Source organism: Ictidomys tridecemlineatus, chromosome 8 (assembly GCF_052094955.1).
Source record: "Ictidomys tridecemlineatus isolate mIctTri1 chromosome 8, mIctTri1.hap1, whole genome shotgun sequence".
NCBI lineage: Eukaryota > Metazoa > Chordata > Mammalia > Rodentia > Sciuridae > Ictidomys > Ictidomys tridecemlineatus.
In genome coordinates, this window is record NC_135484.1 from 91,992,941 (window position 1) to 92,017,609 (window position 24,669).

The 24,669-nt window shown below is 32.8% G+C and overlaps 1 protein-coding gene across 3 annotated transcripts in view; it reads left to right on the forward strand.

Moving 5' to 3' along the window:
- The window catches only part of Eys (EGF-like photoreceptor maintenance factor), a 1,135,848-nt gene that overhangs the window by 343,514 nt on the left and 767,665 nt on the right, over positions 1-24,669 (forward strand). For all 3 annotated transcript variants that reach the window (XM_078019814.1, XM_078019816.1, XM_078019815.1), the window contains exons 11-12: positions 3,412-3,536; positions 11,433-11,548. In XM_078019814.1, coding sequence (XP_077875940.1) covers positions 3,412-3,536; positions 11,433-11,548 — 241 coding nt within the window. The remainder of the gene's footprint in view (positions 1-3,411; positions 3,537-11,432; positions 11,549-24,669) is intronic.

Below are 24,669 nucleotides of genomic sequence, written 5' to 3' on the forward strand. Positions count from 1 at the left end.
TCCAAAATAAAAAAGTGTATTCAACAATTTTTAACACGACTTCCTTAAAAATCACTATAAAGTATGTAGTCTTTCCCTTAGCAGTGGAAATTAAACGCGATAATAACATTGATGATAGATTAAGAATGTGAATCAATGGGTATTTAATATAATGCTGGCAAGTATCTAAATTGAAAATGTATTTAAAACACCTTATGATATTAAAGGTACACCACAAACACACACACACACACACAAATTATTAAAAAAATGAGTCATGAATTTGCCTCAGAAAGGCAAATCTCATGAATTCAATTTTACTATAAAGAGAAGGAGGTTCACCATTACAGTGGCAATTCAATATTTAATATTTCATCTCTTTTTTGCACAATAAGCTCATAAATTCAAACAGAGTTAAAATTAGTCTTATGATTTATTCTCAGGAAAGAGTCACATTTAGAATGGGTCTAGGAGAGTAGGGTCACTAATTGATTCTTTAATAATTACCTAGATTTGATGAGGTAGGACCAGTTGCATTGGAACATAGTACTGCATTGTTACATCACCCAAGCAAGTATTCTGTGAGTATCCATTAGAATCAAAGAATTGCTTGATTTCACACATGATGACTACAGTATGTGGAAAAAACTTATACTTACTGGTTTTAAAGTTTGCATTTGTAATTTGGTAGTTCTTGTAAGCTTTGTAAAGTAATTTATTGTAAATAAATTTTCAGTAAATATTATCTATACTAAAAACTATGATCAAATAATATATAATAATCAAACCCCTATTTATTAATTTATATAATAAGCACCACAAGCACCATTAAGACCTGTCTTGCACTATATTTCATTTATTCAGTTCTATTTTCAGTTTCTGGGTTGATTCACACTATTCTTAATCTCATTTTTTTCATATTCTCTTAGCCATGCTGGAATGCATCTCTCTAAATTCAGATTGTAGTATATATCATATCACTGCATTTGCTATTTGTCCATTTTTCTAACTAGGCTGGGTGTGTTTCTTGAAAACAGACACTCAGCTTTACTTTTCTGTGTATCTCAAGCATTCATAACAGATCTGTCATGGCATAGGTACTATGTAAATGTGTGAATATAGCTTATGAACACTGTATTTTAGTCAGTGTTTGTGGATCCTCTATCAGGTCTAGGACTGTGATTTGACATCTGGCATTTTTGTGACTTATATAAAATTATTCTTTAAAGATAACAATATGATAGCATTAATGTCATTTCATATATTGATTTCCTAGGGATGACATAGGTAATTACCACAAACTTGATACCTTAAAGCAGTAGAAACATATATGCTCTATGAATGATATTCTGACTGGGGAGAGAGAGCATCTCAATGCAATATTGAATTGCATTTTCCTGAAGGATGAAGATGTTGAACATTTGTACTTTGTTTATTAGTTTGTTTCTGGTACTGGGGATTCAACCTAGGATTGCTCTACCATTGAACTGCATCCCTAACTTTATTATTTTATTTTTATTGTTTTAAATTTTTTAGATGTTGATGGATCTCTTTATTTTAGCCATATATTTAGATGTGGTGCTGAGAATCAAACGCAGTACCTCACACATGCTAAGCAATTGCTTTATCACTGAGTCACAACCCCAGCCCCTTTATTTTTATTTTAATTTGGAGACAGGATCTTGTTAAGTTGTTGAGGCTGACCTTGAACTTATACCCTCTTCCCTCAGCTTCCTAAGACATTGGGATCCCAAGGCTTTACCACCTTGGCAGGCTGTACTTCTTTAGAAAAATGTGTGCTCAATTCTTTTGCCTATTGATTTTTTTCTTTTACGTTTAAGTTTTGTCTTGTTAGTTGTTTTATTTTTTAATACATATTCTGGATATTAATGGTCTTTCAGAAGAGGAGCTGGAAAAGATTTCCTGTTCTTTGGGCTTTCTCCTTACTCGGTTGGTTCCTTTGTTTGGCAGAATCTTCTGTTTGATGCAGACCCATTTGTTGATTCTTGCTATTATTTCCTGATCTTTTGGAGTCCCATTCAGGAAGGTATTGCTGTGCCTGTGTCTTGACTTGTTTTCATTGTGTTTTCTTCATCTTATATTTTTAAAGTTTTGGGTCTGACATTTAAGCATAATGAGGGAAAACATGCTATATTTGTCTTTCTGTGTGTCTGGATTATTTTGCTTAACATGTGGATATCCATTTCCACCCATTTTCCTGAAAATGGCATGGTTTTATTTTTCTTTATGACTGAATAATACTTCATTTTATGTATTACCACACTTTCTACCCATCCATTGTTGATAGGTACCTACACTAATTCCATAACTTGGTTATTGTGAATTATGTCATAATAAACATAGGTATTCAGGTATCTCTATACTACAATAACTTTAATTCCTTTGGATATACACTAGATATGGGTAGATCATATGTGGTATACTATTTTGAGTCTTTTGAGGAATCTCCATCCTGACTTCCATAATATAATTTATATTACCACCAATAATGTGTAAGGTTTCCTCTTCACCTGAATCTTAGCCACCATTCATTGTAAAAAATTGAGAACAATGAAGAAAGAAATGAAGAAGATACTGGAAGATGGAAAAACCTTTCATATTCATTGATTAACAGAATTATTATTATTAAAATGTCATATTACTGAAAGCTTGGTAGAAAAAAATGAAACTGGGTTACTCACCATTGTGAAAATTGAAATAAAAAAAATTCAAAGTTTAGGCAAGGCTATACTTCCTCTGAAGGTTCTAGAGGAAATTCTTCCAGCACTTAGACAGTCTGTGTGTTCCTTAACTTGGGGCTACATACCTCTACTCTGCCTCCATCTGCACATGGCCTCCTCCCTTGTGTTTCTCTGTATCTCTTCTTCTAAGGACTCATCATTGGATTTAAAGCCCACTGAATTAATACAGAATGATCTCATCTCAAGATGCTTAATTACCTCTGCAAAAATCCTTCTTCCAAATAACATCATGTTCAGAGTTACTGGGGTCATAGTACTTGGACCTGTTTTGGGGGTTCAAAATTCTATGCATCATACTATCGTGACACAGATCACTAGCTACATTTTGTTGGATCTCTAAAAACATATTTGAATGAGGGAATTGCAGAAGATATTGCTCATATACTATACATATATGTGTATATATATAGAGAGAGCTCATATGCTATATATATATATATATATGTATATATAGATGTTAGGGTCTGTAAACAAGTCAAGATGGTGCCTGGCATTTGCTGGCATTACTTCACAAACCACTCCCTCTGGCAAAATGCCAGGCACCATCTTGACTTGTCTACAGACCCTAACATATAGATATATTGCTCATATAATATATATATATATATATATACACATATATATATATGTATATATAGAGATTTTTTTTCTTTTCACTATTCTTCCTTAGATGCCTTCCTGGATTTTCTGGTCAATTTTGTGAAGATAATATAAATGAATGTACTTCATTACCATGTCTACATGAGGCAATCTGTGAAGATCTTATCAATGGATACATTTGCAAATGTCAACAAGGTAATTATTAAAAATATTAAGTATAAAATGAATGAATGTTCAATATGTATGTTAGTATACAGATGTATATGTGTACATAGTACAGTTTTAACAGTAGACTCCATCAATAGTTTTACTGACTACCAATCAGGTTCTAAGCAATCCCTGTGCTTAAAAAATGTGAAATGAATGTTCTGACACTGGAAAGCAATCACTTAGGCTGTCAGAAGGAATGGATTTTTTGAATTTATATAAGCTTCAGATTCTTGATCTTTATATCAAATATCTCCTACACAGAGCAAGTCATTTATAAATGTTAGTGCTTATTGATATTGACAACATTATTTCTTTCATAATTTTCAGCACAGAAATGGACAAAGTCAATATGCTGATTTTATGCAAGGAATAATTGCTGCTATGATCTGAAATATTTGCATTCCCCTAAAGTTCATATGCTAAAACATAATCACCAATATGATACTATTAAGTGGTTGTGTTTGCGGGAGGTGATTAGGTAAAGAGAGCAGATCTCTCAGGAATGGAATTAGTGGTCTCATAAAAGAGTCCCCAGAGAGCTGGCAATCTCCACTATTATAAGGCACATGCAGAAGGCATGGCCTAAGAATCATGAAGCAGGCTCCCTGGTCATTGAATCATCCAGCAATTTGATCTTGGAAACTACCTAGCCCCTAAAACAGAAAAAATCATTGTCTTTTGTTTATAAGCCATCTAGTCTATGGCATTTTGTTAAAGCATCCATAGTCTCTTTAACTATATAATGACATAAACATTTATCATTTTTCCCTCTTCCTTTTTTTTTCTTTAAATGTTCATGTTTGTTGCTCTTTTCCTATTCTTCTGTCATTCATCTTCAACATTTAGGTACATCCACCCAGAAGTAATGTGGAATGACTGAATTTCCCTTAGCAACAAGTATTATATGTGGTGTATATTTTTGGATATATAAAAATATCACTATTTTTATACTCTATAGAAGACTTCAGAATACCCCATGAGTCTGAGTTTAATATTGAGTCTACTGAGAGAAAAACAGGCAGGTAGTCATGTGGGTATTAGTGCTTATAAGATTTATGTGAAGCTGTAGGAAATAGTGAGTATGTGTCAATGAATAACACCTGCATGAATTTTCCAAGTTTAGAAATCACTGAGAGCCCAGATATGTTTACTTTCATACTCATTTCTGACTTATTACTGGTACCAAATTTTATCTGGTTATATAACACATCTAGAAATCAGTGGCCATGGAATTTTGAAGTTGCCTCCTATACATAAAACTTTAACTTTTGAAATAAAAGAAGGAAAGATTAAATTTTCTGATACAAAGGATAAATGCCATTTCCATAGTTTGGTCTCTTTTAAGCAGATCACTATTTATCATAGTCTTAACATTTAAATCCCTATGACAGTTAACATAAGCAATGGAAATAATTCTCCAAAAGAAGTTGAGTGCAACCTCTACATAAATTGTAGTTTTTAACCCACCAATACATATAATTGACACTTTTATATGTTTTCATGTTCTTAAAGTTATTACCACTTCTAGATTAGTTTTGATGCTGTAAGTTAAAATCCTACTTCTTCTGGATTTACTTAGAAGCATGAAGCTATTTTTGAAATTGCTGCAGCATTCAAATGAAGGTTAAGCATTTCCCTCTAGTTCCATAGTAGAAAGTAGAAGACCTAAAATGAGACCCTCCGAGGTTATTAGGTGTTAAAAGTTGCTGATCTTTTTGAATTAAGACAGATCTTCACTACCTTTTGCAGGAGCAAAAACAAATGAAACAAACTCTTGGAAAGTGTTGTGCATCCTCCTGTAGACCACTGGGTCCCTGCTTCAAGTGGATGTCAGCAGCCATGACTCTTAAACATGCCAACTCATCCTCTCTCCCAAGTTATTTGAGAAACAATCTTTATCCTATTGATCACCTTCTATCTTATCTATCTTTGTTTTCTCTGTCATAGTTGACTATATTATGAGGGCATATTTATTCCTATAACACAATGTACTCTCTGGTTACCTACCTATGTTTTTGACAAACACATAAAAGTTGCATATAAACAACCACAGTCAGTCAGTCAGTTACCACCATTTTCCCCAACTACACTCTTGTTCCCCTTTGAAGTCAAATTTTTCCTCACTCCCAACAGAAAATGTTTTTGACAGAATTACAACATTTTCTTTTATATCTTTTAATTATAGCATTTTATCTCCTTACAAATTCTGTTATTGAGCACTTTTCTTTCCTTATATTTTGAATTTCAAACTTTGGGAGTCAAATTTGGGAAGACTTTGACATAGAAGTGCTTATAAAATAATAATAATTATGATAGCAATAACGGTATTGGTACACAGACAACATGCTCTTCTTTATGCAATAACTCCTCTGGTTTTTATAACAACCTTGAGAAGAATGTACCTCATTTTACCAGTCTCATTTTATCAATGAGGAAGCAGTCAGTCCCAGAGCCACTCAGGAATTTATCAGAACATGTTAGTGGCAGAGCTAGATTCATAATCAGGAAGCCTAGCCTAGCATTTATATACTTCTCATTTCTCCCCAAAATTGTTATGTTGCTGAATAACAACTCCCCATAAAGTCTCAGTTATGCAAGATGAATAAATTCTAGATATCTGCTGTACAGCAACCATGTGTATAGTTAACAGCAACATATTGTACAGTTAAAAATTTGCTACAAGAATCAGCCTCATGTTTAGTGCTTTTCCTACAATTAAGAGTTCTAATTGACAACCACTTATAAAGGAGTCTTCTCCAATAATATCCAACAGTGTGTTATGGTTTAGTCTGGATTCTAATAACTGTGAGAATTCTTCAAAAAGGTCTCACACCCAGATCTGTCAGATTCTCTTTTTAAAAGCTTTTATAATCAAAATCTTTCCACTGCTCTGTCAGAGAATTTGTATTTTCACAGATGTCATACAAAGACACAAAGTTTAATTCATTTGGTTGATGCTTATCTGCTTTTCCTTGTCATCCATGGAAAACACCAACCTTAAATAATATTCATAACTCTTTTTAGAGTCTTATCTTTTTCATGCCATTTTGCTAATCTTACATAGTGATATGGAAGTCTACTTTGGCTAGGCATTCTTAGGTCTTTAAGTTAAGCATCATAAATCATTGTTATTTTCTATTTCTGTCAGTTGTAGCAATCTTCCTTAACTTTACGTCATGTCGCCAATTGCCTAAATTTATTCATATTCATCAAATATCTCTCTCTTCTTTCATGGAAATAACCTTGAATGGTTCATTTATTGTGCCATAAGATTTATAATTTTATCTTTCTTCTCTCTTCCCTCTTTTAATCTAAACAGCTGTATGACTCCTGCAGTCCTGAAACATTCTGAACAGACCAAACTTTGAAAAAATAAATACTTGTTTTCTTAACAGATGTGTCTGTAGAACACACTAAAATTTAAATTGGATCTAAGTAGACTAAAAGGCTTTCTAAATGTTATTTAGCTTTGTATTAACACATCCTAGTAGGAAAGTTGTACAAAAATGGGTCCTCTGGGAGGTATAGCACAGACTGAAAAAAAAAAAGGAAATTATTTATGATGTTAGCCAGTGTTGCAAAGTCATTGACAGAGCCATGTTTATACCAGTCCTGATTCTCTAAGTAGGCAAACTATTTGCTTATATCCCTTCCTCCCAGCCAGTAGGTACAATGTCTGACAAGTGGATTACAAGTTGGATTTCAGACCTCACTCTTCCCCTTTACATGAAATTTTCATGAAAAGACAACCCGAATAGCATTTAGGACAGTCCTGAATATACAGTTCATCTTGTATGTATATAATGAACTGAATGGTTTATGAACTCATTTGTACTAAAGTATCAATACAGGGATTCAAGTTGCATTGACGTAAGTTGTGTTTTAGACTAAATGGTCCCATTGACATTGTTATATAATAACAATGCTTAACTTACACTCATAAGTGCAGCCAGAGCCATCTTACTGTGAGCAATATGAAAGTGATGAGGAACAGACTCTGTGCTGCAAATGTGATTGCTGCACCCATTGTTGTTCTGAATCCCTGGAGCAGTCATTGGGCCCAAATACGATTTATACCCAGGAGGGTGCAATGATGTCTGTAGTGATGATGTAGACTGCAGAAACACAGTGTGCCTTTAAAGCAGCATTATTCTTTTTGCAGCAGAAATGCTGCCTCTTCCTAATGGCAAGGAAACAGAAACATAGATCATGTCTGTTACCAGTGCTCACAATTACAAAGTTAGGAATGGGAATTCTGTGTTTAGAACAGAAGTCACACAGAACAATTTATCTTTTTAATCAAGGCCCATAAAACGTGAAATAATCTTTGACATAAAGAAGAGTTTATAAGATTATATATTCATGATGTCTTAAATATAAAAATCAATTCTTCATATTCTAAAATTATACTAAAAAGTAATTTTAATTTATGCTATCCAATTACTAGATAATATAATAACCAGTAAGAATTATTGTAGGTTTATCACTTGGCACTGAGAAGGAGGCTGGAATTAAAAGAAAATATAAAATTCTTTGAAAGAGTGACTTTTAATTTCATTAACAAACTCAACCTAATATAACTGCTCTGGGATAACATAGAATGAAAGTATGTTTCCAGTTATTTATATAGATGTATTTAAAGTTTTTTTCATTGATAAACTTAAGTATCCCTATAATATTTATCATAATGTTCAATCTAAAGTCATATTTATTTTTTACTTGAATTATTTGTCATTGTTCTAACAGGATTTATTTATTTTCTAATTTGTGCAGATATTAGATTAATAATTTTAGTTTGTAGTCATCATGATTTGACCACATTTTTTGGATTGCTAATGAAATATTTTCTTTCTTTTTTTTTAATTACCAAACTATTTTTTAATACTTGGTTGCCCTATTATGGTGACCATCAAACTTACATGAGGTTTAATGGACAATGTGTTTCTTCAGCTCTGTTTCACAATTTTAAATCTTGCCCAATGGATATCCATTGGTCTGATTTATATTCTCTTATTCTCTTTCCATTTCTCACCATCATGTCACCTCATGGCAGTATAAGTACCTATCTTTTTTACTTATTTCTTTATTTTTGATGAGTATGACTGGTTTTCAGCATCCATCCTGTCTATTGTGGTATCCTGTACTGCAGTGGCAAGCAAGTTAAAAGCTACAATTTCTAGATGCTTATGAAGCTGAGGTCGTGAATATAGTTGAGTCTCAGTAATAATAAATATATCTTGATTCTGAAGGCTCCTGTGGTTTCTGGTGGTAAAGAAGGTCATGTAGATATGTGGTTTCCTGCAGAAGATCTCACTGTCGGTCACTGACTTTATGTATATTAAAATGTAGCACAAGTACAAGTGGCAGCCAGACCAGGCAGTTGGTATTCTGTCATGAACTCCAGGGCAGGCAGAGCAGCTGGGGTACTGTAGTGAACACTTCCCAGCAACATGGCTCACCTGGATTATACAGTGAGTTCTCCAAATCAACATTACTATTTGTCACCTCATCATTCTAGCTGAGGGGCAAAGTCTTCCCAGAAAGTCCTATCTGTCCTTGGAGTTACTTCTTAGCCCTTTCTTGTAATTATGTAAAGTGACTTATACTTCTTGTGTTGCACCCTGATTTATTTATCTTCTAATTTAGTCTTGTCCTAGGAAGAATAGGAGTCTAAATTTAGTCAGAGAGAGTATGCAAACACAGGGGGCCTAATCATTATTAGGCCCCTCAGCCTACTCCTCCAGTTACTCTTCCTCTAGCTCACCCCAGCATTTGTTTTAGAGAAATTAAATTGAAGTGTTCTCCTCTATTGAAATAGAGGAGAGTATCTAAGAGTATCAAAATACTCTTGATTAAAATATTTATTGTCTATTTAATTGGTCCAGTACATTTTATTTATTTATTTAGTTAGTTAGTTAGTTGTAGATGGACACAGTATCTTTATTTTTATTAGTTTATTTATTTATTTTTTAAGTGATGCTGAGGATCGGACTTAGGGCCATAAGCTTGCTAGTAGTGTTCTATCACTGAGCTACAACTCCAGCTCCATCTTTTTACTGTCCTCATAATTTAAAACTTTGCCATGTCTGTCCTGGTATTAAAAGCAAGAGGAAATTTATAATATCTTAATTGTTTAAAATATCATGAAACATTCTAATCAATAAGAATACATATGTCCTTACATAAAATATATAATAAGCAAATCATATTTACATCAAGAAATATGATGTTACCAATAATTCTAGCCTCCTCTATATGCCTCTAAGAGCATATTTCTTTCCCTTCAACCTAAAGTAACTATTCTAAATTTTATATTCAAAATTCTATTCATATTTCTTAGGTGTTTCTAAGTAATGTTACTAAGTTTTCCATGTATGTATTGTATTGTATTGTATTTGTATGTGTTCAACTTTCGTAAAAACTATTCTTAGGATGCAAGTATTTTTAATGAATATGTGTTATGCTCAACTAAGTTTGAGAGATTCAAAGATGTGAATATTGTGAATGACTGGTCATAAAAACTTTTTACAGTAGTTGCAAAAGTGTTTTTCTTTTCTTTCTTTCTTTCTTATTTTTTTTTCTGTACCGTCTTTTGTAACTTCCAGAGTGGAGATCCCCATGGAATCATCTAAGCACATGAAAGAGCATTGCAAAGTGGAAAGAATCTTAGACAAAGATTTGATACACTTAGCCTTCTAGCAGATATACCTAAGTTTGATCTGGACATTTCTAAGTACTTAAAAGTGGTCCTCATTTTATAAAGTAGCATTACATTAAATATTTTCTAATTTCTCTAGAATACTATATTTAATTTTCTCCTATAATTTTTCAGGAAGAACAGTAAGGTTACATTCTTAAGTAGAAACAACAGTAATATTTCACATTTCTCAGTAGCTGCTTTTCAAGTTAAATGCTTGGGTAATACATAGAAATTATTTCTATGTATTGGGTAATACATAGAAAAATAAAGAAAGGTTAAAACGTTGCAATTATAGCTGGCATAGTTAGTTAGCAGCCAGCAGCCAGCACTGGGAACTTTCTCTGAAGACATGTTGTACCCATGTAGAATGAGATAGTTAGATTAATATGATGCTGTAGCTGACCTGGTAAATTTACTAAGATAATTACAAATAATTTCCTGACATGAAAGAATCAATGGTTTGAAAAATGTATCTCATATGTACCTAGTAGACCACAGCTGCTGACATATTATGATGTGGAGGACTTAGCAATGTTAACTCCAGCTTAATGATAAAGATGATGCAATACTAGGAAGAAAACAAAATGCACATGAAAACAGTGTTTTGTTATGGGAAATCAGATAACCTTTTTTAAAAAGAATTTTTACACTCAATGCTCAACTGAGCATAGGCAAAATATTTACATTCCATAGAATGATATCTTGATAATATTAATATAAAATATTACAAGTATTATAAAAAACATTGCATATCTAGATCTTGATAGTGTTGCTTTCCTTCAGTTTAAAATTCATATTAAATGGAATCATAGACTATGTTTATTCCATTGCCTTCTATCTATTTTATACAAGGTAAAATAAATGAAGACATCTGAAGATATAATGTTGAATGGCAACAGGAATAAATTCTGGAACTTTATTTTGATATGTATTTGCTTCCATTCTTACATAATATGTGATTTTAGAGCAAACTATTTAACTTCTCACAGTTAAATTTTCTCATGTACTAGAGATACTGATTGCAACTACCTGCCTGATAAAATGATTATGAAGATGAACTGACATAAATTGTATAAAATACTTAGGCCAGTTTCACAAATAGTAAATACCAATACATATAAGCTGTCATCATTATTACTATTGTTGAAAACTAAATGTCTGTTTGGGGTTTTATTTAACAGGATGGTCTGGACGTCACTGTGAGAAGGAACTTGAGTACATTCCCCACTCATGTACTCTCAGGATGTGCATGGAAAATGAACCTGGCACCACTTGTATCTGCATACCCGGATCTGTGGTAAAGTTTATTTATCAAAGATTATTGTTATGATAATTGTTTTTTTTTTCATTGTATTTGAAATGCAGGAAATAATAGAGTAAGATGTGATGAAAATGGGCCTTGTAAAAGTCTCCCCAGTGCCTCTCTCCTTCTCTGAACACACTGCACTTTACTCTGCTTTCTTCCTACCCTTCTTATTATCCATCACTTGTACCATCAGCCCTTCCTTTCAGGAGAAAAGCATTCTAATAAATTGATCCATACCAAGGTACAAGTCACTTAATGCATTGTCCTTTAATGTTTAATGCATTTGGAAGGAGGATGCCAGTAGAGGAATTGCTTAATACTGTCAGAGTCTTGGCAGAATTCCTGTCTTGCCCAAGGACACAGCACTACTTCCAGGGTGGGCTCAGAGTATTGTATGTTCAAGGAGGATGAATCTGCTTCCTCAGCAAATTGTACTAACCTGAACTCCATTAACACTAAAATGGACTTCCCTTTCTAAAAAAAAATGTCTCTATTAAAATACAGCTTTAGACCACAATACTTTATTAAAACTGACCACAGCACATGAATATAGTTAGGGAACAGCATTTGACAAAGCTATATCAGGTATTTTAATGACTATTTAGATACCAAATGTATTAACATCATTGATAAATTGACTAGTCTAAAATAATTAGAGGAGGTTGTTTTCAGGTAAACTGCCCCAAGATTAAGGAATAAAACTTCAAGAGAATGTGAGGCTTGGTTGGTGTCTAAAGAAGATGCAAAGATCCTTTGGAGCTAGAGATTGCTTTCCAGAACCGAAAGGTCAGACAAGAAAGATCATCATAAGTCTTTGGAGATCCTTAAGGCATTAACAGAAAATGGCCAAAAACTGTCACCAAAAGAATTTGAGAAAGCAATTATAGAAAATCAAAAATTGTAAATCATCTTGTATATTTACTCTTGTATATCAGCAAATACAGTATAACATAACATCTATGTAAATGACATTAAATGTTTTAAATTATGAGGAGACCCAAGCATTACATTTGTAATTTAACAAAAAACACCAAGATAATACAAAGCATTAAAACTTTTGCCTAAACAATTCATAGTAATTATCTTGTTAAGTCCTTTTATGTTAACCTAAACTTGCCTCCAATATTCTCCTTTGCATAGACCTTTAGAAAAATGTCTCTTTCATATTCCTTTTATTTACACTATTTTAAGCTCTCACTAATTACATTGTTATATAAAATGTTAATTCAACTACATGTTTATAAGATTATAGAAGATTAATATGACTACAATTTTTTGTTTGTTTTATCATGAAGAATAATGGGAACTGAACAGCCCCTGTTGGTTGGGAGGGTTGAAAGCTATTTTTTCTTTATTTCAAAGAATTAATTTTTGGTAGATAACATTAAAAACATGATCTTTCTGCTTTATCTTCATGTTTAAAGCTATGACAATTGCTGACAAGCTGATAATTAGTTTGGATTATTCATTTTAGCAGATCCAATTGCAAAAATGTATCAAAATAAGGTGAAAGTAGTTACTTTATTCTGAAATTCAAAGGCTCTGTATAAAACTTTAAGTGACAGAATACAATTGATTGGATGCCCTTGACATGCTAAAAAATTCAAGACAAATGATCTTCTTCTTTTTAATTTGATCAGAACTGCTCATTTCCTCCATAAATGAATTTCCACTGAACAAGATTGATCCATACATTAACCCATGACTGTCAATGGGTCAGGCTTATTGCATTTTGCAAATGACAACAGTGAATAAAAAGGTTGATTACATTCTATAAACTAAAACAGAGATTTTTATGTACTCTGGAAATTGTATTTATATTAAACACAGTGGATAAAAAAGAAACTATTTTTCTGAATGAGAAGAAACTGCTCCGAGTTCTCCAGCAGTACAGTATATTTGCAGTACTTGGTTTTAAGTGTCATCCTCAAAGTATGCACCCAAAAAGGAAGACACAGGATAGCAAGACTGTCTAATATTTGACTGTAGTTTAGGTGTTTATTTCCTCATGATATAAAGTCATCAACATTGTCCACAAGTGTAAGCTAAGTATTTACTGTGTTCAAGATGCCATGGCTCATACTATTAACGAAGTTTATTCTCCTGATAGAGTAAATGAGCAATGATACAATTCTTAGCAAAGACCTAATTCAGTTTTTAAGGAAAGAGGTGTTTTATTGCTTTAGACATTTATTTACACTTGGATTCAAATTTTTGACATGTTAGATCAGTCAAACACATTCTTTGGACAATCATGACAGCAAAGTAGTTGAAAATCTTATAGAGAAATACAGAAACATACACTGTTCTTACATTCATATTAGGGAAAGAGGACAGGATCACATCTTATGAATGCATTAAAAAATCAGCAAACTTTCTTTTCTTGAGCCAAAATTTGATAGTTTGCCTAAATATATATTGAACACTATCTTGTGTAGTTCTCTCCAAAAATATAAAAATTAATTAATTTTGACCTCTTACCCAATGGCCATTGACATATATGGGGCAAATGAGCATGCAGAGGATAATAATGAAGTCAGCCATGGGCTCAACTTCAGAATGAGGAAAATAAAGGAAATAACTAGGACACTGTTTGTGGTAATAATACTGAAAAAATTATAAGGCAATTGGCAAACACTGTACAAACTAATCATTAGGAGAGCTTTCTCAAGGGACAAAATAGTACAACTTTCTCTCCTGGAGCCTAGATAGGCACTTCTGAAAGTGATAGCATTTAATCTGAACCTCGTACAGGAAGCCCACCCTGTTTTTGAGGGATTGCTCAAAATTGCTAATGAGACTAAATATCCAGTAGACATTAGAAAAAAGTGTTCTATCTGCTCCTCAGGACAGTAACACCACAAATAACAGAAATGTTTGGAACAGCAACTTAATATTTTATAACTCAAAGGATTTGATGAATTTTGAGGAGAAGAAGAAAGTGCAAACTGGAATGAAGACATATTTTAACTGTGCAAAGAGGAAGTAATTTGCATTAAATACCTATAAGGAAAAATGTAGTTTAATATTTTTAGAAGTAGATTATTTTACACAACAAAGTATCCTATATTTTCTATAAATAGACATGGTCCAGCTGTTATCTATAATCTAAATAATTTAGAGCACTGTTTTTATTGGTAGATGGAGCATAGTAGAATTAGAGTTATCCAGAAGATCTAATTAAGTATTCAGGGTGATGATCATCCATCTTTCATCTTTATATATCTGTTTTATTTACTTGTTAACATATATCAACTTAAAGATGAATAGAATTTACATCTTAGACCTTAATTAAATATAATAATCTCTGAAGCTTAGTTTCCTAATGTATGGGAAGAGAACATGGATGAAAGAAAGTTCAGCCACAAGTGAAATACCAAAATTAATCCTTTGGAGAATTGGGTGTAGAATTTTAAGTGCTCAAACTTATAAATAAGTGTTATTTTTTCATATCATTCCTCATTCATTTATTATTGTGATTTCTACATAAAATATTGGTAGAAGTAAGAATAGAAAATACTATTGAATGACTCCTAAAAAATAAAACATAATTGGATTATTTATTTTCTTGATATTATTTTTTCTCCCTATGATGGTGATCAAATTGATGGCCTTACACATGCTAGGCAAATCTTCTTCCAATGAGCTACATCCTCAGTCATTTTATTGTGGTTCCTTCATCCAATTAAAAATGGATAAATATATGAATTAACATTTCTCAAACTAATAAAGTTAAAATTTCTAACAAATTTATTAGAGAAAAAAATTTCACCATCTTTAGCTGTTGGCTATATGCAAATCAAACTACAATGAGATGTCATCTTTCCACAATTAGAATGGCCACTATCAAAAAGACAATAAATGCTAGGAAGGAGCTGGAGGAACAAAATTCTTATATATTTTTGATGATAATAGTAAATTAGAATAGCCATTGTGAAGAACATTATTCAGGTTCCCCCAAAAAACTAAAAATAGATCTCTTATATAATCTAGTTATTCTGCTTCTGGATAGGTATCCAAAGGAAATGATTTCAGCATATCAAATCAATACTTGCCCAATCATATTTATTGCTATACTTTTCCTAATAGCTATGATATGGATTCAGCCTCACTGTCCTTTAATGGATGAATGAATAATGGAATGTATACACACTGTGTACACAATTGCATTTTATTAATTCATAAAAAGAATGGTGTCCTATTATTTATAGCAAAATTGGATGGAACTGGAACAGGAGGGCATTGTTTTAAGTCAAATAAGCCAGATAAAAAATTAATACTAAATTTTCTCTTTCATAGGTGGATGGCAAAAAGAGTTGATTTATATATATATTAGTGATTACTAGAAGTTGAGAAGGATGATGGAAAGTATAGAATGAGGTTTGATAACAAATACTAGAATGTAGTTAAGTGCTGTTAGAAGTAAAAAGTTCAAGTTTTCTACAGCACAGTATAGAACTATATAGTTCACAGTAGCCTAACATGTATATTTAATTATGTAGGATTGGAGACTGAACCCAGGGCCTCATGCATGTTAGGCAACTGTTCTACCATTGAGCAATACTCTCAGCCTTATATAATACTCCCTATTATATAATTTATGTCTAGCAAGAAGAGATGAGGTCAAATCTCAAAACATAAAATAATAATAAAGAGATGTTTTTAATCAGGGTTATTTACCCTGATTTGATTGGTATACACTGAATGCATGTATTGAAGTTCGATGATGTACCCCATAAATATGTATAATTAAAGTAATAATATTTGATAAAAATTAAAATACAAGCATAGACTGGATTTCAAAATCCTTTCCAAAGTCTCACAACTTTGTCTTGGTCAACAAGACTTTGCACAATTAGGCCTGATAGCTTCTATGGCCTTACCTCTTGATGATCTCTTCCTAGCTCTGTATAGTACAAAGGCAACAATTGACCTTTGTACTGATTCCATAATTTACCTTTTACATAATATTGTAGAGTTAAAGTCATATAGTATGTAGACTTTTCAAGCTAGTTTCTTTCCCTTTGTGATATGAATTTGAAGTATTTCAATATACTTTTTATTGTTTGAAAGTTCATTTTTTAAGACTAAATAATATTAATTGTTTGGTTATACCAAAGTTTATTTATTCATTCACCTACTGAAGTACATCTTAGTTGTTTTCAAATTTTGGCAGTTGTAAGTAAAATTGCTATAACCATACACATATAAGTGTTTTGTTTTGTTACTGGGGATTGAACCCAAGGACGCTTAACTACTGAGCCACATTTCTATCCCTTTTTATATTTTATTCAGAGACAGGGTCTCAATGAGCTCCTTAGAGCCTCAGTAGTTGCTGAGGCTGGCTTTGAACTGGCGATCCTCCTGCCTTAGTCTCCTAAGCCACTGGGGTTAGAGGTATATGCCACCATGCCCAGTCCATGTACAGGTAATTGCATGAACATAATTTTTAGTTTACTTGGGTCTATACTATGCAACATAATTTTCTGAGTTATACAATAAAAGTATTTAACATTTTCACAGGAAATTTAGTAGTATATTATTATTTGTATGTAATGTTATACACCATTAAAATATAATGCATCCATTCTACAATAATAGAGTGATTTAAGATATCATTTGAATCATAAGTTACCATTAAAATTATTTATCCTTTATACAACATTGACTATCTTACTGGCTGTTTTGAATGAGTTACCTCACATAATTTATAAAATGTCTAATCTCAACAATAAAAACTATAAAACATTCATGAAATAAATTGGATAGCACAAAATGGAAAGACATCCTGTGTTCATTGATTTGACAAATCGATATTGTTAAAGTGACTGTACTACCCAAAGTGACCACATATTCAATGCAGTTCCTATAAAAATAGCAAGGAGACTCTCTACAGAACTGGGAAAATGTCCTAAACTTTGCAGGGAAGTGCAAAAATTTTCATATAGCAAAAGCTATTTAAGCAAAAAGGCAAGACAAGAGGCCTTATATGACCTGATTTTAAAATACAATACAAAGAGGTAGTAACTAAAACAAAATTATAGCATAACCACATAAGTTAGTGAAATAGACTAGATTTTAGAAGTTAACCCATCCATCTGAATTTGGGCAAAGGGACACAGTCATTCAAATCAGCAGATTATATGAGTTAAAAATTTTTAAATAAAATTTATTTTATGTATAAGAACAAAGAAGTATGCATTTGATTGGGTACCATGTGAGGTTCTGATATATACATACATCAAGGTTCTGATATATACATATATCACCTCAAGGTGATGGTATAAGAAGTTAGGCCTTGGGGGAGATGATTTGGTCATGAGGATGTAGCTCTCAATGGTTAACGAGAGACAACAGAGAGCTAGCTGGTCCTTTCCACCATGAGAGAGCATAGCTCAAAGGCACCATCTATGAGAAATCAGGCTCTTACCAGACAGTAAATCTGTCAGCACCTTCATTTTGGACTACCCAGCTTCCAGAACTGTGAAAACTAAATTTCTATTGTATATTAACCACTCAGTTTATGACATTTTGTTTCAGTAGGCTGAACACACTAAGCCATAGTTCTTAAAAAATTCTCATATTTTCTTATACTAAAATTTCTTATTCTACATGATCTTTCACTATAACAAATGAAACCATTTATTTCATATTTGCCATTTTATAGTATAAATAATTAAATGTTGGCTAGGAAGTCAGAGGAAATATAATAACTTGAATCTACTGCATTTCTCTGATGATGTAAACCAATGTTTGCTTCTCTGTTCTTTCTGGCATTCTTTCTGTGGGAAACAGCAGGATTTCAGTGCTTCCCTTGTGGCCTTGGTGTTCTTTTTTATTCATATTCAATCCACCTGCTTTAAGATCCCCCCCTTTAATTAAAAATAAATGAAACACAGAAAAGAGTCAATGGGTAAGGAGGAAAAGACCTGTTGATTATTGCTCTCCGTGTCACTCAGGGGGACATATCTACAGCCTAGCATATTTTGCTTGCTGTATTTGGTTTATTTTTAGTGATAGATTGTATCCTTGTGCCATCATTCTTTGTTTGGTTTTGCCTTATTTTGTGTAATTGTTTTCATTTCGTTTCCTCTTGCATTTCCCATGAGAGGGGAGGGTCGGGAGCTTGAAGATCAGCTTCAAAAACAACTTAACTATAAGCCTAGCCCACTTCAATCTGAAGGAAGAAAGATAAATGTATTGTGACAATATGTTATGGAATCTGAAATAGGCTTAATCGTGTTCAGAAGACATCCTGCTTAATATTTTAAGATAAGAATGCAAATTATATGTCTTAAATGATATACTAGCTAAAGGAAAGTGTAAAATATTGGTGTATTAATGAATCATTGTTATGTGTCTGTCACACAACTGTAGTAGAGTACACCAGCCCATGGGAGAGATTGATAAATAAATAATATAATATAGGAACTACTGTGTTTTTATAAAGATGTATACATATATACAAGCCACAATGGTTGTCAAAATAAGGGCAGGGAGCCCAATCTGATTTGCTTAAATTGGCTCAAGATGTAGTGTCAATAGGAGAGTAAGCCTGAATGACAAGTTTGCCTGGTATATTTGGATACATGTAGACATTGCCCCTGGGAGAACAGGTAGGGAAGATGGCAAGTTATTTACAAGTAATGTGCATAAAAGAATATGAGGCATTTATTTATTTATTTATTCATTTAGATACTGTGGATTGAACTCAGGGGCACTTGACTATTAAGCCACATCCCTAGCCCTATTTTGTATATTATTTATAGACAGAGTCTCACTGAGTTGCTTAGCACCTCACCATTCCTGAGGCTGACTTTGAACTCCTTTGAAAAGTCTTTTTCAAATCTTTTAAAAAACACCTTTTATTACCAGATATTTTTTAGCATTTAATAAGTGTATATTATTGAGCTTAGGTAAAAATATCTACTTAAGATATTATTTATAAACTAAAGGAGTAGAACTCATGACTATTAAAACACAGATAGAAACAACTAAAATACAGAATAGGAAAAAATGCCATAAAATGTAAACAAATAAGAACAGGGATTCAGAATGAAGACATTATTTCCATTACAGGAATTTAAAAAATGATTCATGAAATAAATGTCTTTTCTTATGAGCTCTCAGATGAATACTATGTAACTGAGGCAAGCTTCCCTAGATGGGATAGATAGTTAGTAGTAAGAAAAAAAAAACAGAATTTTAACTTTCTATTCACCAGTTACTAAACAAAAGTTGGGGAATACTGAGTGTTCAAATCATGTGCCATAAATCTGCCTATAGTGTCCATTAGTTTCATCTATTCTTTTTGAAACACTAGAGTTGAGAGCATTTGACTTTTGAGTGGCTCTTGTACACATTCAGAACTCTGTGTCAGGTACCAACTGGTGATTTATAGACAGTGGTCTCAGAAAATTTGTTATTTGGTTTCAGTGAAATGGGAATTCAGAAAACACAACTTAGAGAGTTCTATTGATATTTGAACCTTAGAAATACACTTCTATTAGCCACACTGATATTTTTCACCTAAAGTGATTGTAAGAATTATAAATTCTCTTACAATGAACAGACTGTCAATACTATATTGAGTTAAATAAAATAAAAGTATTTGAATTTAAGTTCCAAACAGTGATATTTCCAGCATGAACTGTGACACAGTCAAGCATGTAACTCTGAAATTCAAAATATTTATGATTTTAAAGCCCATTGTCTGTATGTGTAAAGTGTTAAAAAAAGACAATTATAAGAAGATCAGTTATTTTGGGTCTTTTATTAGGGTTACGGAGACCAAGAATAATTTGTATGTGCTTGAATTTAATCACTGCAGAAAATTTAAATAATAAATGGATATAATCTTATCCTCTTTTAATTTAGATGTAAACTACTAATATGTATTTTCCATCAAAGTAATATTTATTGACAAATAGTCAATTCTGATTTCTATAAAGTTGTTTCATTTTTACTGGGACTTTTAGTTCTCTTTTTATATGTCAGGAAACCATAAAAGTATACAGAGTACATTTATCATGGAGGGAATATTAATCCAATCCACTATCCAAGAGATAAGTCCAAAAAATGGGGAAAAATAAATATCTTTATTATACTCATACTAAAATATATTATTTATGTGCACGTGTTCCTGAATATTTTGTATGGATAACTCATTTTCATATGCACAGTTATTATATGATTGTATCTTTTATTAGCAGTTTAAATTTGATTCTTGATTTATGGGCCCACTGAGCTCTATCTACAAGCTTATTCTGTAGGTCTGCTGTAAATTTCTATGGAAACCAAGAACAGTAGGATCTGTCTGAAGATTTCAGTTCAACATTTCTCACACACTGAGCTAGACACTGAAGGACTGGTTTTGCTATTAAAAAGCTATAGACTACTGGGAGTGTAAAATGTATGAAGCAACAATCACAATATGCTAGATAATGACAGTGGTTAAGATCTTCACACTATTCTATGAAACCACAGCGGTGATACCATAAAAACCAGACACCATTGAAGATTTCCAGGGATTTGCTGGACTGAATAAAAAAAAAAAAAAACTGAGTACCAAGACTACTGAGGTTTTATAAGAAATAAATGGCACTAATGGAATTTTAGGAAGGAGAAAAACATATTCAAAGTGGGAATTAACATAGCATTTGTGAAAACGTGGTAAAAGTAATGAAAAATGCCCAGTAGGTTTATATATTCAATTAAATAGGTTTGCTTTTTCCTTTGAAGTATGGTAAACTATTGATGATTTTTTAAGATGGGGAATGACCTGGTCAGTCTTTCATTCTGAAAGACAACTCTGGCACATACTCTATACTTAGCAAATATGCTTTTGAGGCCTTGAGTCTAAAACAATGTCTCAACCTCTCACCTCAACAACTTTCTGCAATAATATCTGTTGCCTGAGCATCTGTCTCTAGCATTAACCTTGACTTCTCCCTGAGCTGTGCTTTCCATCCCCTTTCTTATTGCATCTTCCTCTGGCCAGACTAGGAAAAAAAAATAGCCCGATTCAGTACAATCCTTAAGATATTTATCTCGACATTCATTAGTTTTCTGGAACTTGTTCTTGCAAATTAAAACTGTTTAGCAAAGCAATGCTTCTGTGCTTTCAGAAGCATCCCAACTGATATAAATACCTTGGCGATCTAATAGCCAAATCCAATGAGAAAAAAAAATATATACTCCAAGACAAAAGTAACCTCAAAAATTATATTTTTCTGGAGTAATTTTCATATTTCCAAGTTTTAAGTTTTATTTGCTTTACTAATAAAAATAATCTTGATATTTCTCTGCTTCTCTGGTTATCAATTTTTGCTATTATTTGTGCTGCTTTTATTTGTTATTTTTGTTATTGTTGGTTTCATAACTTAGTTTGCTGACTCTGTAAAAATATTAAGCCAATAAAATTTTGGACAAACTTTTTTTTTTGTACTAGGGATTGAATTCAGGGTGCTCAACCAGAGTCACATCCCCAACCCCTTTTTGTATTTTATTAGAGACAGGGTCTCACTGAGTTACTTAGCGCCTACCAAAGTTGTTGAGGCTGGCTTTGAATCATGATCCTTCTTTTTTTGTTCTAGAAAAAAAAAAGAGAGAGAAAAAAGAAAGTAGAGGCCTCACTACCACCTATCAAATAATGTGAAGAATGGAATGTCTCACATTTATAATGGCTTCACCTTTAAACCTTAAAATAAATCATGCTGGCGCACACCTGTAATCTCAGTAACTTGAGAGTTCTGAGGTAGGAGGATTGCAAGTTTAAGGCCAGTCTTGGTAATTTAGTGAAATCCTCAGAAACTTAGCAAGACCCTGCCTCAAAATTTAAAAAATTAAAAAAGGGCTGATGATGTAACTTTAGTGTTAAAACACCAGTGGGTTCAATACCCTATACCCCTGCCCCCAAAAAACATGGAGCTAATTTACTGCCACTTTGAGAAAAATTTCACAAATTTATATTGTTCTTCCAACTGTTTATAAGTTCTTGGAATTATGGACCTATAGTCCATAAGGGATATTTAAAACATTTATGAAAGAATACTGTGGACAGACTAGGATTTAAATAGAATAATATGCTACTGATCCAGGTGAGACTTAAAGGAGCTGTTTCAAATATTCCAAAGGAATGAGGTAGAGATAGAGATAGAGATAGAGATAGAGATAGAGATAGAGATAGAGATAGAGATAGAGATAGAGAAAGAGATAGAGATAGAGATAGAGATAAAGAGAGAGAGAGAGAGAGAGAGAGAGAGAGAGAGAGAGAGAGAGAGAGAGAAAGAGAGAGAGAGAGAGAGAGAGACAGACTCTGGAGGAGAAGGAGAAGCAGCAGCAATGGAAACATTTGTTCAAGGTATTTGTAGCCAGCAGCCACATCTTCTGCCAGAAGAGGAAAAAAAGATAAAATACTAATTGGGGAAGTCAGAATTTCAGTTTTAAGGATGCTTGGTTTCTCCCTTCCTTCTACCATCACTGGGACACTAGTGCCTCACACTGGTAGAAACCCAGTTAATAAGGAAACCCAGGACTTGCTGCCTTCATGGGTCAGGTCTTCTATAACATCATTCAAGGCAGAGCAGGGTGATAGTGAAAAATGGTCTGAGGGTACAAAGGCCAATGGCTTACTTCAACAAAAATCTTATCACCATAACTTGATGATAAGATTCCTCACCACTGTTTTGCTTAATTAGTATTGTCTCTGGGACTGGAAAGAACTCAACTTCTTGGTGCTTAGTATGGTGAGGTTGAGGAGACAATGCATATCTATTTATGCATAATAAATGTCTACAAATTCAGCATCTTAAAACAATACACATTTATTAGCTCATAATTCTATAGATAAGATATTAGGTACGGCATGGTTGGTGTCTATGGTTTGTATCCTAAGACAGAAATCAGTGTGTCAACTCAACTTGATTCTCATTTGGAGATTCTGGGTGTGTGTATGTGGTGGGGATCTTCCCCCATCTTTCCCTCCAGTTCTATTTGTTTTCTGCAAAATTTATTTATTTTTTATACTGGGAATAGAATCCAGGGGTGCTTTACCACTGAACTACATATCCAGTTATTTTTTTTTTATTTTTTAGTTTGATGTATGGTCTTGCTAAATTGCTGTGGATTTCCCTAAATTGCTGAGGCTGGCCTTGAACTTGAAATCCTCCTGCGTCAGCCTCCAGAGCTATTGGCATCATGGGAATGTACCACCTCACCCAGCCAGAATTCAGTTATTTGAGGCTGATTCTAGGTGTGAGTTCCACTTGCTGTTCCCTTGCTGGCTGTCTGTTGGAGGCACTCTTCACTCCTAAATGCCAACAAAATTCCTTGCATCTTCCCTTCCCTTTCTTTAGACAAAAAGCAAGGAAATTCTTCTTGTGCTTCAACTCTTTGGTTTCTTCTTCTGTGACTAGCAAGAAAAACTTTATTTTAAATAGATTAGTCCCATGCTGATAATCATCTTTTTTAAAAGCCAACTGTATTAGATAGTATATTATAACCTAGTCATAGAATAAAAATCCATAGTATTTTTGAAATTGTGTGTTATGCAGGACTTGATTTTGGGAGTAGGCAGGAAATCTTAAGAATTCTTGAAGTTCTACCTATCCCAGACAGGATGGGAATAAAATTTAAGTTTATAATTTTTCCATCTTTTCCTAAGAACAAGTTTTGAGATAAGTAAGCTAACTAGATGGAAATTATTGGTGTTGATCTAATAACTGGATAGTGATTTATAACTTATGAATTGAAAGTTTTATGCAGTAAGTTTATACAATATTTATAAACTAAAAATGATGTGAATGATGTAAAACTTGCCTAAAAGTAGAGATTATTTGAAAAGAACTTTACAGAATCTTTCCTAACAAAATATTATTTTTCCAATAAGCATAGATTGAAAGTTTCACTGTGGTGCACTCCTGGGAAGAGTTTGTTGCTGCCTGAACTGTAATTGGTGGGGAAACTAAGCCTATACTTAGAAACTGATTTTCTGACTTACTTTATATTGGTCCCTATGCTTGAATTTTCCTTTATAATTCTGCAGCAGAAACTATGCCATGAACTTAGCATACCAATCATTGAAAATGTTTCTTTTAATTTTCAAAAGCATT